The sequence below is a fragment of the Pecten maximus genome, chromosome 9 (assembly GCF_902652985.1).
Source record: "Pecten maximus chromosome 9, xPecMax1.1, whole genome shotgun sequence".
Lineage (NCBI taxonomy): Eukaryota > Metazoa > Mollusca > Bivalvia > Pectinida > Pectinidae > Pecten > Pecten maximus.
In genome coordinates this window covers 23,280,366-23,297,893 of record NC_047023.1, presented here as the reverse complement: position 1 = coordinate 23,297,893, position 17,528 = coordinate 23,280,366, and the positions used below count along the sequence as shown (strand labels likewise).

Here is a 17,528-nt window from a genome sequence, read left to right as displayed (position 1 = left end):
ATGTACATTAAGACGAAATAGCGTATGGTATGTTTGTGAATATGAACGGCTGGTCCTACAGGAGTCGCAACATCTGCCTGAAAAAGAATGGAACATCTCTGATTGTAATATTTTACAGTTACAGTTAATGTCGAGTTTCTGTTCTTGAATAAATTGTCAGTCATTGACAAACAGTCAATCAACGAGACTAGGGCAAACGATGAGTTAAGATAAAACAAATGCACGATGGTTGTCAAAAAGAAAACGGGAAGAAATACACCAGATGTTCTGGGATGTAGTCAATGGCACACTGACAAATCGGTAACTGAAGCATTAACTGTTGCCAGAGGCTAATGTTCAGTCGGTACCAATACAATCCGAGTGATAAATAAATATATGTCTTTAGCTCGATATGAGTATCTATTTTTTATTGTGGCTAGCATTTGGCAACAGCTCACTACTTATATGTAAAATTTTATCTTGTTTTTCTTAATCTGAAACAAATAGAGAATTTTAATTTCCCACTTTCCAAAACACAGCCATCGGCATGTTGGAATCTGATAAAAGCCATAATTGGCCATCGATGTTTATAGTAAAGTTGTTTAATCGCACATTGATCCTTTAATCAGAAGTGATGCGGCATTTTCAATCATGACTCGAACCTCGGATGTCCATGAAAATTTTAGTCTTAAGAAGACATACCGCCATTGTCAGTCAATGAAGTGATTGTGACAGACGGCCATATGTTTATTTACATTTCAGACCCATCTCTACAATTTGGTTTACTAATGATTTGACAAATGTAACACAAATTGTAAATACAAATGCAGGATATTAAATTAATGGCTACATTATCGTGGGATTTATCATACAAATTCATTTATTTGCTATATCGTATAGTCGAAATAGTTGGTAGACCAGGCTATTTATGTGATAATTACAATATGAGGCACTATTTTATATAACGAATCTAAATTTAACGAGATCATGTCAATGCCAACATCTCCGATACAGTAGCTCCCGTTGTACTAGTAACATACTTCACAGGTAGTTCATGCAAGATAAAATAGGTCGCGATGTGTAGGTCACATGTTTTGGCATATATTTCACACAAAATATATATTAAAATGTTAAAATTCGCAATGTCAGGCATTTGAAGATTTAATATGAAGGATTGAAAAATATAAAATCGGAAACAATCCGATTAATGAAGCATATATATATTTCAAATTGGGCCAAATATATCACGATTTATATGAAGTTCATGTATGTTTTGGGCAAGATAAATTGTTAACACGTAGACCGTAATGTAAATGTTTTACTACAATACGACAGCCATATACCTACAATACGAGTTTTCTACTAAATCTCTATGACAAATCACAAAATGTGTCACAGCTGTTCCTTTGGTACAGCTAGGTTACCTCAATTTACAAACTGTAAATATAGAAATAACTACGTAACGCGGGGATGATTTATGTGGTGATACGTCTAGGTGTTAAAGCAGACGGTCTTTGTCAAACACACCAGTCATAAAACATTACTGGTGTACTCAAGTTGTCTTTCAAAATGAACTCCACTTTCCAAATAACTCAATTGTCTGAAATAGTTGGAGAGTTGATCGAATCGAACATGGAAGTGTTTTCATATTCATCGCTAGCCCCCCCCCCCCCCCCCCCCCCTCTCCTTTACAGTAAATTAGAAATCCCCTGTGTGCGAGATACATACATGTAGTATGTGTGTGCGTTTTGGGAGGAGGCTGTGGTATGTTGGTGTTTGTCTCCTTGTGATATATAGTGCTACCTCGCTGAAGCATACTGCCGAAGACATCCAGCAGGACACCTCACCCGGTTATACAATACTGATAATGAGCGAACCAATCGTCCCACTTCATAAAAATGCTGAGCGTTAAGCAGGAGCAGCAACTACCATTTATATACTCTATCGGGCAACAACAGCTTGACAGTTGCTGAATACATGGGGAAGTGCAGGTAGGTTTGACTGTAAACTCAATAAATAATACGTACGTGTTTCAAGTAATCTCAATATATGTTAACATACGTGTGCCAAGTAATATCAAATGATACTACATACATACGTATGTCAGGTGATCTCAATAAATATTTAGATACGTGTGTAGAGTTATCTCAAATAATACTACGAACATACATTTGTACGTGTTATAATTATGATTTATCATAATTAGTTTATAAACCCGTATATCCATCGAAACATACGATGTCACATTCAGCAAAGATGTCTGCGAGTCATTTACTGAGAAATTTTCGGAAATTGGTTTAAAACGGGATTTTATTATTTATTTTTCTATCACCATATATCCTTTTTAAAATGAAGTATTTTAATCAATCTTTCGAACATTTAGATTGAATGTAATAACTGCTCAAATTCTGGAAATATTTTAGTTGTAAAACCCCGAAAATGTCCTTTTTTTTTTTAAAAAATCAATCAAGAAGACATCAGTGGCATATACAATCAAAATTTCATAATTTGCTCACATTGTCTTGAATGTATATTAATTATAGCAGAACTATATCGCTTCGTTTGAAATATGTCCCATAAATGTCATCATAAGTCCGCTATCAATCATTAATCAAGATAAATAGGCCGCGAGAGTAATTCACTGACAAAGCTGGTAAAAATGGCCATTTTTCTACAAATGTCTATTGATTGACATTGTGTGACCTATAATAAGATCTTGTGTTCTTTTCAAAAACAACAGTCATAAATAATAGTCGTAGTTAATTAACGACCATCAACTGAAAATGTGACGATTTTATCCAAGACTCAGCTGTCTATGAATATATACATTTACATCCACTCTATTTCCGAAATCGGCGTTACAAGCAAAACTAATTACGTAGCAATATGAGATATTTCCAAGACAAGAAGTTTGGAGAGAACCAGGGAAGACTAAGTACGAACGAAGAGACAACATATGGATCCCTCCATTTACACTCTTTGTATTTTTGCACACGGCGCTCAATTCATTTGATACGTTACAAAGACAAATATTTTGACAAATCCCATGGTATACAATCATCTGATTTCATTGATACCGGATTCTTTTACCTATTTCTTACTTAAAACATGGCTAAAATTGGATTGGTGGTTTACTAATAAGTAAGATAAGTGTAATATTTTCTAGTTTCCAATCGTCAATTTTCTCTTTCTTTAGAGTAATACTCCTTTTTCCTCTACACTTTTTAATCCAAATATCTTCAATGATAGGTGTCGTCTGCTGATAAACTCGGAGTTAAGAATTCTTGAGATGCATGTTCTGAAGAACATGAACAAGCATTATGGTCACCATTATGGCCTTCGCGAGAATTTCTCAACTTCCTTGTAGGATATGAATAAATAACATTACTTATTACACCCACTAAATGTTCTTTGCTTCTATTTTTTTTTTAAAGAAGTGAGTGTCGTCCATAAATTTGAAGTCGTCTACCCTTTGGAATAATATTCAATGTAAATATGTATTCATATTGTGTCATGGTTTCGTCGATTTCGATTCCAATTTACGGGTTGTGTACACTTAATTATGACCATGTTTCCTTTATTCATTTATCATATGAGAAATGCAATACTATGCAGATCTTTTTGAGTACATAATCAAATAAGGCCAGGGTATATAGAAATCTGATAACATAAAATAAAAAGAAAGCATACATTTTATTCGGTTATCACGTAAAATGTATCACATTTAACAGTCAACAATTTGATTTACATATAAACATTCTACATGTGCATTGTATATACAAATAATAACATAATCATTTTTCCTATGTACAAACATTGCTTTCTCTCATCGATCATACACAACCGTACCAATTCTTTGACTTTTTCATACAAACTTTAATGCGTTTTTGTCTCTTTCAATTTCCTTACACCTATGTCTTCATGTTAATACCTCTCTCACTCTGTAATACAGTTAACGAATTCTGTATCATCATAGCATTGCCATAACCACCAAAGAATGAGTTAGCATGGCAATTATTTTTTATCATAAATTAATAAACAATTAAACACAAGGCATTGTCAGGTATAATAACTAACTATTGTTATTCTGTGTGTACGCTGTTAACAAATCAAGTTTTCTGAATAACGGAAGCAATTCAATACACGTCCTTCTTTTACTCATGCCATTCGTCTCTTCAATTGAACAGAGCAGTTCCCCATCCGATAGAACCAGGAGTCTGTAAAAATAACGGAACCTTGTTAAAGGAGTCGTATCCATCATTGATAGTAATCAGTATGTTACGTGTGGTGCATTGCAGCTTTTTCTAAATTTAATTTATTAATACAAAGTAACTCAACATTTTGAATTCTTCATGAAGTAAAAATAAAGATAACCCATCAGTTATAAGTGTATTACATCTTTTACTTAAACAGAATCAGTATTAATAGAAAGTTTAATAATTAATCCTGAAATAAAACGGGACATCACGATGTTAACGCTACATCTCTATAACATTGGATACTGTACCACAAATACACGTTTTTCTCCAGTAATATAACTACAGTTTGAACAATATATTCATAAAATAAAACTACAGATCTATGAACTTTCTATAATATACATGTTTAATGTTTATATATTCTTATAAAGGTGTATCTCCTAAAATATATAACTATATAGGTACATGTATACCAATATATCAGGTACATGTATACCAATATATAAATAACTATGTGTATCAGTTACATGTATACCAATATATGAATAACTATGTGTATCAGTTACATGTATACCAAGATATAAGTAACAATGTGTATCAGTTACATGTATACCAAGATATAAGTAACAATGTGTATCAGTTACATGTACACTGTATACCAATATATAAGTAACAATGTGTATCTGTTACATGTATACCAATATATAAGTAACAATGTGTATCAGTTACATGTATACCAATATATAAGTAACAATGTGTATCAGTTACATGTATACCAATATATAAATAACTATGTGTATCAGTTACATGTATACCAATATATAAGTAACTATGTGTATCAGTTACATGTGTATCAGTTACATGTATACCAATATATAAGTAACTATGTGTATCAGTTACATGTGTATCAGTTACATGTATACCAATATATAAGTAACAATGTGTATCAGGTATATGTATACCAATATATAAGTAACAATGTGTATCAGTTACATGTATACCAATATATAAATAACTATGTGTATCAGGTACATGTGTATCAGTTACATGTATATCAAGATATAAGTAACAATGTGTATCAGGTACATGTATACCAATATATGAATTACTATGTGTATCAGTTACATTTATACCAATATATAAGTAACTATGTGTATCAGTTACATGTATACCAATATATAAGTAACTATGTGTATCAGTTACATGTATACCAATATATAAGTAACAATGTGTATCAGTTACATGTATACCAATATATAAGTAACAATGTGTATCAGTTACATGTATACCAATATACAAAAATGTATAAGTAACTATGTGTATCAGTTACATGTATACCAATATATAAGTAACAATTTGTACCAGGTACATGTATACCAATATATAAATAACTATGTGTATCAGTTACATGTGTATCAGTTACATGTATATCAAGATATAAGTAACAATGTGTATCAGGTACATGTATACCAATATATGAATAACTATGTGTATCAGTTACATGTATACCAATATATAAGTACATGTAACTATGTGTATCAGTTACATGTGTATCAGTTACATGTATACCAATATATAAGTAACAATGTGTATCAGGTACATGTATACCAATATATGAATAATTTGGTGTATCGATAACATGATTATATACCTGGGTAGATGTATTTTATACAGTGTATAACTACATTGTGTATGCAATCTAGATGTATATACAATATAATAATTTAGATGTATTTCGTACAACATATACCATATAGATGTATCCCCTATGATATATCACTATGTATGTGCATGATATACAATACATAACTATTATATTTAGGCATATCGCCTGTCATACAAATGTAATGTCTATCATATAAACCTATATAGGTCATCTCCAATGATGTACACTTATATGTTTATAGGTGTATTTCCTAAAATATAAAATCACATGTATATATAGCGAATCTTACATGAGTGGCTACGCCATATGTAATCTATTAAACGGGGTGAATTGTTTGATATGTCACTAGCCTTTAGGCGAGTGGCATATCAAATATTGAATCAGTTTAATAAATTTCACATGGCAAAGCCACGAGTGTAAGATTCTATTTATCACATAACTGCTATATATGAGAATATAAGCAAAAAACTTTCAATTTTCGTTTCTATATATATAAGACAGGCGAAATCCGGCTCGGATCGACGATTCCGTTTACCCAGACAATCATGCAACGTCACATATTTATTCATTATGACGTCACAATAGTGTTTTTACACATGTGTCTTACGATATCTATGGCATGGCCATATGACATGGCAGAAAGGCTCAGTTTTGTGATAATGGTGTATATCCTATAATATACACTTCCAGGTATACAGGGGTATATATAGGTGTATCTCCTATAATAAACACATGTATGTAGGCGTATTTCTTATAATGTACAAGTACATATATATATGTGTTTCATAATATACACTTACATACATGTACATGTATATAGGTGGTTCTCTCATAATATACACTTACATGTACATGTATATAGGTGTATCTCCTACTTTACATAACAGTTTGGTTTTATCATAGAAATACAAACATCGTTCCAAAATGGATGCTGAGTTAAAATGTATGCATGCTAACAAGGAGACATTGCGGCATGCAGTAGGCACAGATGATATACAGAAGCAGTGTGTTCTGTGTGAAAATTCATGCATTTGTCTTTAGCTAAAACAACAAGAAAGAGCAGTTTTATGTTCACCTTACAGAAATGTATTCTCGTTAGCTAGTAAAACAAAGAAAATAGTTTAGTGCACAACTTCGATGCGTGTTTCTGTTCAGTTAATGGGCATTGTTTTGTGTTAACATAGAATAAAGCTAGTGAAATTGTGTCAACAATCAGTGCATGCCTTTCTCTTTACCTCCTAGTCGTTTTAAAAGTTTGAAATCACAACATACTTGTAGACTACTGGCAGATCAACATGTCTAATGATGCTGTATTAAAAACAATATTTGGTTAGCGCCAGATGGTAGATTGTACCGGTAAGTTCATGTGGTTTAATTTCAGAAGAGAAAAGGAATGCATATTAACGAATTATGATATAACGTTTAAAAATGGCTTCGAAATATGAAAAGCAAAACAAGATTAAAGTGAGTGTGAAAAAGATGGTCGCCATACCGAACAAAGCGGAACACTTGGGCTTAGACTTTTATCATTGTTCTTAGTGAAAGTTTTAAACATATCAGTGGGTTTCGAGAAGCCATACCTTCTAGAACGTAATTTCTATAAAAATAAGTCTATACACTGGAATATTTCTGAGTGTTTAGAAATGAATCAAGTTTCATATTCTACTCAATCTAGTCTTTTCTAATACCTGGGGATAGCCAGAAAGGTTTTACCTCATAATTCACAATTAGCCCTTCATAATAACGCTAATAATAAAAGCCGCAGTATGTCTCCAAACTTTGGGATTTGGTTTGTTTGGTTTGTTTTTTGTTTAACGTCCTATTAACAGCCAGGGTCATTTAAGGACGTGCCAGGTTTTGGAGGTGGAGGAAAGCCGGAGTACCCGGAGAAAAACCACCGGCCTACGGTCAGTACCTGGCAACTGCCCCACGTAGGTTTCGAACTCGCAACCCAGAGGTGGAGGGCTAGTATTAAAGTGTCGGGACACCTTAACCACTCGGCCACCGCGGCCCCTCGAACTTTGGGACATAATTAAGATACTAACTAATATTCTATAGCTGGTGTGAATAACAACACTATTTTATACCTGAATACTAGAAATTAGTGCTTACATTATAAATGATGTGTTAAACAATATGTTTTTAACATAATGTTGCCATGAAATTAAGGTTGTATTGCCAATACTCGACCATCATTAAAATATTCCACTACTTAATCATATACCAATTATTGTTATACTGTTAGTATGATTTGATAATTAGATATGTAAAAAGTAAGATATAGATTTTAAAATGTTAAAAAGCGACACGTGATGCTCCCAAAGCTTTGGTGAATACATTGCTCCCAAAGCATGGGTGAATACATGCAGCTATTATAAAGCAGTGGTGCAGGATATAAACTTTTATAAACAATGGTATTGTTGTGTCGCGCTTACAACGCGAGAATCCCTAATAGAAAATGTAATGTAGGTTGATAACTAAGATCGGATTATAAGAGTTACAACAGAGTTCAGAATTGATATAACAATGACCATCATGACTCCTGATGTTACATATATATATGTATCACCACACAATAATTTCGTATCTGCATGAACGATTTCAAAGATGTGTCACTCGTGAAAACAAACATTCAATAACATTGCTGAATCTGCAGCTCACTGTTGATTTACTCCTTTCCATCAATCAAGTAATCCGTACTGGTGATATTATTACTGAATGTCCTTCCTCAGAAATATTTTCTATTTTTCGATTCTGGAAAATGCCATACCCCATTCTAAATCAAGAACGCCTTCGTGCTCTTTAATTTTAGAATGTCGATACGGGATAAGAAAATTTAGCAGATTTTGAGAAATGCAGATTGATGACTACCTTAGGAATCACTACTCGACGTTCGTTGATATGTCCAATAGTTCAACTGTCACCATCTCGATTCTCAGTTACAGACCATGGTAGTATGCTGTCGATTAAGCATACAGTACTTAACCTTCCGGGACACATGGTCCTATTTTCCCTTTATTTTTTTAAGGATCCCCGTCTAAATATTTCTTCAATAGTTCATCAATATTTTGTCACGTTATATCATTTATCATTTAGAATGACGGTTTTGTTAATTTGACTGTTTCTTTACTTATGTCTGTCCTATAAAACTAAGTAACTCAATGACGAGTTATGTGCTGGAGTTTGCTGGATACACATCTGTATAAGTTAATAAGATATTATTAGAGAACTATAATAATATACAATAAAAACGAATCTACTGCTTCATCATTTAACTGCTGGAAGCTGAGGTGTAAATTAAAGTGGCATGATGCAGGAAAGTGTTTATTACAATAGAGATCGGGCAGAGTGATAGACTGATACAGTATAAATATATATATATATATAAGCAATTGACAATATCTACAATAATGGTTCATACTAAATGATCGGGGCCTCACCATACACTGTCGGCTTACAAAGGACTACTGTAAAGATGAAATCAAGTAGAACAATAAAACGTTAGTGAACCAAAGGAACGAATGAGCACGAACATATAAGGGAATATTACCAGTTCGTTTCTGATATCACAACACTTATACAGACTGGTACAAAATATAAAAAATCATTACTATACAGATCAGATATGCGATAGAACGTAGCTGAAAGATAAAAAACATACATTAATTAAAAGTAAACCGGTCATTGAACTACATAACTCGTCGTTCGATTTAAAACAGCAATTTACAAATCAACCATTATGTATGTATGCAAAACATATTCATATAATCAACAGGATTCTCAGGATGGCGCTGTAATGACTCCTCAAGCAAAGCAAGACGAGAAACCCACCACGATGTCAAATGTCTAAGCAGTTAACAACAAAGCATCTTGCAAAAAAAAAAAAAAAAAAATCAAAGGTACGTTCCATAATGTTAATACACTTTTTGGGTGCTGCTCTGATATGACGGTAAGCTACCAAGAATATCCCGTACATTGAAATTTGTCTTATACCTATTGAGTGGACCTTTTCTTATCTGTTTTGGGGGTGGACACTTTCTTATCTTAATGGAGGTTGAACCTTTCTTATTTTCAGTGGAGGTGGACCCTTTCTTATCTTCAGTGGAGGTGGACCCTTTCTTATCTTTAGGGAGGTGCCCCCCCCCCCCCCCATTTTTATCTTTATTGGGGGTGGACGCTTTCTTATCTTCAGTATGGGTGACACTATCTTATTTTTAGTGGTGGCAGGTTAAGGCTTACATAATAATAATGTTGTATGAAGCAACCTTTGCAGGAATTTATTGTCTGGATTATCAGACTACATTCCGGACAGATTTTACACTTTATACTTCAGGCAAAGCCCTGTAACACCTGAAGTAATGAATGCTTGTAGGATACGAAGCTGTAATGTAATGAATAATGACACGAGCATACACCCTGAAATGCTTCTTACGTGTGCTGTAGAAAGTCAACGAAATACAGAGAGTTAATTGTTTTCCTCTAAACAGAAAACATAACTTTGTTAAAAAGAAAGGCATTTTATAATTAAGATAATTTAGATGTGTACATTATTTGTTCCAAAATCCAAATGTCATGTTTTGAAAAAAAAAATCAACTGATGCGTGATTGATAGTGCTAACAGTTTGTGATCAGTTCTGAAGAGTTTTATCCTTGTGCACACTGTGTTAAGAGAGTCTCAGATCCAAAATGTAACATACACACCTTACATATCACTGAACTTTACCTTCAAATCCTGTTTATAAACCAAATACATCCATTTACAATATAGTACAATGCTTTTGGGTTTGTATTAAGATCAAGAAAATATAATAGAAGATTACGTTTCATGTTTTTACTTCTCGATTATAGCAAGTAAGTATAAAAACCCCAATTACAATCAGTAATATATATATATTTTTTATTTCATATTGTACACTAATAGAATTATAAGAAGAATACCTGAAACCAAAGTGAATACGCAAAACATCACACATCACTTTTACCATAATGTCACAGTCAGTTGTAAGAGACTCTGACAAATTAGGTAATAAATGAAAAGCAGAAAGGAACGTATATCACAAAAGCATTCTCACACAGAATGGAAATAGTTTAGACAAAATTGGGATGTCGTCCATCTTTACAATTCATTTCCAAATTAAAACGTTTTATATCTGATCGAAATGACAGTAAATGAGTGGGTGGTTATTGATTTTTTGACAAGTTAAAATTGAATAGATACCATCTTAATGCGTGTTATCGGACAGGAATTCCATTCACTATAGCATTGTGGAAATGATTTATTATGCAATATGTAAATACAGAGACAAAGAGGCACTCAATGTAAAAATGGAATCGAAGTACCGGATGACCTCATAATGTTACATGTGCATTGTGATATTATAATTTGACAGTGGAAGCAGTGCAGTTACAGTTCAAACCATAGCTTGATGATGGTTTTACATAAAGATGTGCTCTACAATCAATGCTTACTTTGTCATAAAAGGCAGATATGCACGGATTTAGAAGTCTCTATGTATTGTAGATTTGATTTACACCCTCTCAATTTATTACTGATTTGTACGTCCTACAATAACGCCGAATTTAAATTGATATACTCAATACTTGTTCATCTGCAATTAGCAGACAATGTGCGACTAAAACTTTGAAGCTTAACCATTGTTCACATTTTAAAAATATACCAAGATCGAAGGAAATTATAAATTCCAAGATCGACTAATCATTTAAGTTATCTTTCCATCTACCACGCCTTTTTTTGGTTATAAAATAATTTCGAAATAGAGTATCTCAATTTCGTTTCCATTACATATGATAATTATGAGTTAAGCTTCATAAAACCAGGCGTTGCTTGAGCAAGCCAGAGGTTTTGATATAGTATACTTGAACATATCCACGACAAACCGCCCATACCCGGATCAAACATCATAAGGTTTGCAAAGGTCGAGAATATGTTACGACATCGATGATGCTTCAACAAATACTACTAGTGGGTAATGCAATCCTGCTAGAAAAACTTACTTTCGAACATGGCTTTAATACAAAGTTTGAAATGTATATCTACATCAACTGATAGTCAGACATTTAATATTTTGGTTTACTTATCGTGAAACTTCCCCAAAGGTAGCTTTTGTTTTGTAATTGAAACATTTTGACAAGTTTAATGCTTTGAACGCACTAAGACCATTACTTCTAAAATAAGCCATCATTATGTTACGTAGGCGTCATGTCAGTTACTTCCACACCATCAGAAAGCATGTAATACTACTATTCTATCAAGTCCGCACGGGAAAGCATGCAAAGAAAGACAACTCAGTGTACATACACACATGACTGGTGAGTAGGGAGTTATACACCTTTACAGAGAGGGTTTACATACCTGTTCGTAATGGTAAACAGTTTGATAGTTCTGTCAGAAGAAAACCATTCACATACTAATTACTTTAAAATATGCAATAGAAATATAGAAATGATAACAAAGAACTGTACTATAGATACAGATTAATCAACAAAAATTGTACGCAAACATAAAGCTATATCTTGTAATATCTTCTGAAAAGAAGTGGCGATAATATAATATACGTGTGACTTACATTTGAGTAGGATATTTGGACACATATTAGTGTATGCTAACGAAAATTTCAGCATCAAAAAGCTAAAACGTCTGAACACAAGCAAAACAACTAAAATAACAGTAAGGCGTAACAGAAATAGATAAAAAAGAAAACATCTAGCTGTAAACAATTGAGACTAGCAACTTTCAAATTGGCAATTAACAGAATTAAAAAAAACTCCCTTCTGTTGATAAGAGGATGAAATTAAAACAAACATCATATCATTAAGGCAGTAACGCAGTAACTCACGTAGACTGGTCTCTGGTCTGCCTTTCGCTCAGCCTGTTCCTTGTACTGGAGTATAGCCCAGATTTCCTCCTTCATTAAGCCCCATCTGTCCTGCATACGCGTTTTGCGTAAAGCCTGCTGGGCAATTCTGTGGATGGACATCATTTGTTATCAAACTAGAGGTGTGATATCAACTGAAACTTTCGATACCGTTAACCAAATATATTGTGAATGGTAAATTTGATAAAATGTTAGAATAGAGATCATCATCTTGCGTTTAAGGCAGTAGTTAAGGCAATCAAAATCAGAAAACAGAAGTAAATCTAGGAAAGGGGTAAAGTAGTACTTACCTCTCAGTCATGAGAGCATCCACCCGCTTGTCGATGGTTGTATGGACGGTGAATGGTACTGATGTTCTCTCCGAAACCATAAATTCCTCAAGAGGAGCAAACTGCTTGAGGCCAAAAACAAACATCATGCTCGCAACAGGCTCGACTTCTGGTTGAGGCTCCTGCTTCTCAGGCTCCTGCTTCTCGTCCTCCTGTTCAGCTGGTTTCTCCTCTTTGGCTTCTCCTAGATACACAATGAAATCGCCATTTTTTTTATTGGCAATTCAGGCAGTATATAGACAATAATGTTTTACAGAATTTTAGCACTAAATTCATGCATGTTCTGTAAGACCCTCCCTGTAAAATGCTAAAAGGTAACTTAGGTGCAACAGTATGAAGTTTTAAATGATAAGAATCTTATACCACAGGTGGAATCCATTTTGATTCTTTTTTCCGATACCAACAACTACCCGCACGTGTCTCTTGAAACAATGAATCAATCTTACCATTTGAATTAATGGTCAACATGTATTACCAACTAGAAAATGCCTGTAAGACATAAAAGCCCCTGCTGCCACTTGTCATCCCGAAACAAAGTTTGGTGAGGATCGCATCAGCAGTTCCTGAATTAAGCTGGTTTCATTACATCGAGACGGAAAAGGATGGACATTGAGAACACTATATGTCCCCCTCCCAACGGCATGGGTAATATGTAAGCTGCAAATCCATATACTTTATTAAATTTTGACCCACTCCTGGCCTCCGGAAGAACCAGCCCTTTCCCTTCGACACCACTTTACATTGGTATGGGGAATGTTACTTGGCAAACACTCAATATTCTCTTTGATTGCGTTTAAAACGCGCTTTTGAGCTGAATAATTTGTAAGGCATGATCGACTCAAAGAGGTACATGTTTATTGTGATTATCAAATAGTCGGCACTTTAGGATGATAATTGACAACTAGTATTTTTAGGATTCAGAAACATTTTCCATGACATTTGTCTCAAAATCCAAATAAACATGCCGTTTGACACAAAAGAGTCAAATATGATTTTAGTAAGCCAAACGCATCGAGGCTTACTGAAAGTCTTGTAAAGGACATCATATGAATTCCATCACTTACCTCTGACAAACAAACGCTCTCCCCTGCATGCCGTAGTGATAATGGGGTCCCATGGGGTAACCACCTGGTGAGTGGGCGGCAGTTTGGTCTCGCACAAGACATTTCCATGTAAGGTGTGTCTGATTTGAATCGTGCCTTTTTTAAGAACAACCATCGTCTGAAACGGTACCGTATTGTTGATTCAATATCTACCACCTAAGACTAACAGTATGACGTCAACATTGGTGAGTTTTCAGGGAAATGTTTTTTTTTATATTAGGAAAAGTATATCGCATTCCAATGAATCCCTTGGTAAGATATATAAACATCAAACATACCAATTCTGGCTTGCCTGGAATAGGATCCACCCTTGTAAACATATTTTCTTCTTTTTCCACTCTACAATAAATACAACATTAAACATGTCAATATCTCTGGCATTAAATCAATCAATTTTGATGTAAATCTTTCAAAGTTGGCTTTGGGTGGTTCAACAAGCAATGGACAATGTTGTCAACTTTTAGTATCCTGAAAAAGTTAAAGACGTCTTAGCATTACAAATAAATTTATGGGATATACAACTAAATGTATAGCTAGCTAACTGATAAGAATACATGTAATGTAGATGACATTGTTATTTTGAAAACATATGGTCAGCATTGTGAGGTTTCCCTAGATTACTAGACCATGGCTAAATCAATATTAAATGTTAAAATAATACAATACAGTTAATAAACCTTGTCTAAAACATACGTGTGAATGACGAAGAATATAAAATAACGATGTAAAGTTCTACCTCTCACACTTGTGTTATCTACTCCCTTTCCAAAACTATTTTTGTTTAAGAAAGCATAAAATATACTCACGGTGGTGAAACATAATATGGCTCTAGGGGAAGACCTGCCCCACACATGAGATAAAACATTGCGCCATCGCTACTCTGCACCAGCAGATAGGCAGTTGTCTTGGTCGCGTACGGTGGATAGTTACTGACATCCTGGGGACAAAGGCTGGGGTCTAAAAACCACATCTGTTGTATAGCCGCCTTCGTGGTCACGTTCACAACCCCTCTTTGCATACCTTTGATTAAGCAATGTGATACTTTCATTAACAACTTGCCTTGTCAGTCATGATTTGCGTTTAAGGCCAATTGACAGCTAGGGGTCATTTAGGGCCAAACAAGGTACTATTATTTTATTTTATTTTATTGGAGTTTAAAATAGATAAAAATGTTCATTTATATTATGGGAAATATTCGCGATCAAATGGACTCGGCGTGATGAGCGTAAATTTCGCCCTCGCGTATATTTCCACATTTGCAGTACGAGACAAGGTTTTGTATGAGTGTTTTTAGGATCTCGTAATTGTAAACTCCGAAGGACAGACAGAGAGTCGGAACAAAATATTGCCTTTTTAATGCGGTGTTAATCGATATGGTCGAGGTGAAAATGATTCCGCAGAGAAAATAGAGGCACCGTCTGGTAAACGGGTTGATGGTCCTTGGTGTAGCATGCTGCTGCGACCATTTCACCATCTTTGAAGCCATCAGTGTAGATCTGAACATGATCGGAGAAATGCACTCCCGAAAGCAGGATTTGTGTTCTTGGGGCAATGCACTCGACTTTGCCCTCTCATGTAGAGTAAGGTTAATACCAGGTGTTTCGACAAGCCACGGTGGTACATCAGATACGGTGTACTCGGCTTTGTTGTCTAAACTTATGTTAAGTTCCCGTAGAAAGTTAGAGATTCTCAAGCCAAATTTTGGTCAGAGTTTTTTGGTTTTGAGTGAATATGTTTTGGTATTGCAGATTAAAAAGATTGAAAGCCGGATTTTTCGAGTTTGACTTCAATTGAGCAGCATACTGTAGGCCCAACTTTTTCCTTCGGTCATTTAAAGGTGGCTCATTTGCCTCTACGTAAAGGCTTTTCACTGGTTAGTTCGAAAAGCCTGCAAGTAAGAATTGCGTGTCGATCCATAAACGATGGAGCAATAGCCGAGCTTTGATCGAATAAGTGCCCTATAAAGACGCAAAAACATTTCCCGGTCTGAGCCCCCGTCAATAAGGAATAATAGGCGTAAAATGTTCAATGCGTTTGAGCATTTATCCTTTAGATACTTTATATGTCGAACAAAGCAGAGTTTCGAGTCGAATATTAGTCCGAGGAATTTAGTCTGATCGACAACTGGAACTGTGCTACATGTACCATTCAATGTTAGATCTGGATCATTGTGTGGTTTCTGTATTGACAGTTTTTGATCTGGAGAATTTGAAGCTCATGTTTGTAGCTTGCTTAAACATTGTCGGTCATAAAGTCCAGTGAATTTGACATTTTTGAAAAATCAAAACAGTTGTTGACACAATAAAAATGAGTTTTACAATGTCAGAAAATAGAAGTTCTGTTTGGCACATGTTTAAGCAGACACCATAGTCTACTTGTACTTATGTAGGTTTAGATTGAATAATTTAGCATACTGGTATTTACAGCAGTTTTACCTTTACTATTACATTATGACGCCCAATAATTACGTACCGAGGTACCTGTCCCATACAACGATATTCCCTGAAGCTAACCCTATGACCAGCAGGTTGGAGTCTGTAGACATTGTTGTGGCAGTAATCTTGCTCGTAAACGGCCACACCAGATCTGGCTTCATTTCTCCATCTGTAATGGTGTAGAGTAAGGTATATACAACTTGGTCAAACATGACGACTTTTAGGAGAATAGTGAAGTATGGTTGGGTCGATCAGATTTCTAAAGAGTTTTGAATGATAGATTCTTCAGATTCCGAAGACATAGGGGTTATGTAGTAAAGTGGGAATGTCTTACCTTTTGCTGCTTGTTTGAATAAAGAGTAATGATACAGATGAGTGCTATTCTGCCACCACACAGCAACATTGGTCGGGCTCCCTATACAAATAGAAAAAGAAAATTGAAGAATTGTTCTTTCGTTAAAAAACTGAAATGATTTCTTTCTGAAGATACCTTTTACATTCCGCCAGTATAGTTCAATTATTCATACAGTACCTGGGTTGTTTGGAGATTCTTGTGGGTTGTGCATCAATCTGCCAGATGTCATAAAATGAAAGTTGACATCTCTGAAAACAGAATATTAAATGCATGTGAGTATTGATAACGAGAGCTAAATTCCAATTGTCAGACTATTGGTTGTCATAAATCTAATTGCTGGAAAACAGTTTCTTTTAATTTCGCATCCTTTTTAATAAGACACTATAGCATCCCAATTTGTAGAACAGGTTCTCCTTTTGAAACTTCAAAATTACGTTTCCGTTGTTACCATTCCGATTTTCATGTTGAGGATGCGACTTAAACCAGATTTGACCTAGATCTACATTTCAGCTGTCGTTAAGAAAAACCTGCTTTTGTTCTCGTTGTACCTTTCATAGGGTCTATAT

The 17,528-nt window shown here is 34.5% G+C and overlaps 1 protein-coding gene across 8 annotated transcripts in view; it reads right to left on the bottom strand.

The window, feature by feature from the left end:
• Positions 1 to 3,653: 3,653 nt before the first annotated feature.
• Positions 3,654 to 17,528, bottom strand: part of LOC117334354 (WD repeat-containing protein 93-like) — a 38,915-nt gene continuing 25,040 nt past the window's right edge. For 2 of the 8 annotated variants that reach the window (XM_033893920.1, XM_033893922.1), the window contains 11 exons: positions 17,140 to 17,210; positions 16,942 to 17,022; positions 16,645 to 16,776; positions 14,979 to 15,192; positions 14,451 to 14,511; positions 14,134 to 14,290; positions 13,031 to 13,253; positions 12,702 to 12,828; positions 12,218 to 12,247; positions 10,568 to 10,576; positions 3,654 to 4,196 (listed from right to left, as the gene is read on the bottom strand). In XM_033893920.1, coding sequence (XP_033749811.1) covers positions 4,155 to 4,196; positions 10,568 to 10,576; positions 12,218 to 12,247; positions 12,702 to 12,828; positions 13,031 to 13,253; positions 14,134 to 14,290; positions 14,451 to 14,511; positions 14,979 to 15,192; positions 16,645 to 16,776; positions 16,942 to 17,022; positions 17,140 to 17,210 — 1,147 coding nt within the window. In that variant the 3' untranslated portion in view covers positions 3,654 to 4,154. Of the gene's footprint in view, positions 4,197 to 9,265; positions 9,312 to 10,545; positions 10,577 to 12,217; positions 12,248 to 12,701; positions 12,829 to 13,030; positions 13,254 to 14,133; positions 14,291 to 14,450; positions 14,512 to 14,978; positions 15,193 to 16,644; positions 16,777 to 16,941; positions 17,023 to 17,139; positions 17,211 to 17,528 lie in introns of all 8 variants that reach the window. The other 6 variants (XR_004534133.1, XM_033893923.1, XM_033893926.1 and 3 more) reach the window with 6 other exon arrangements.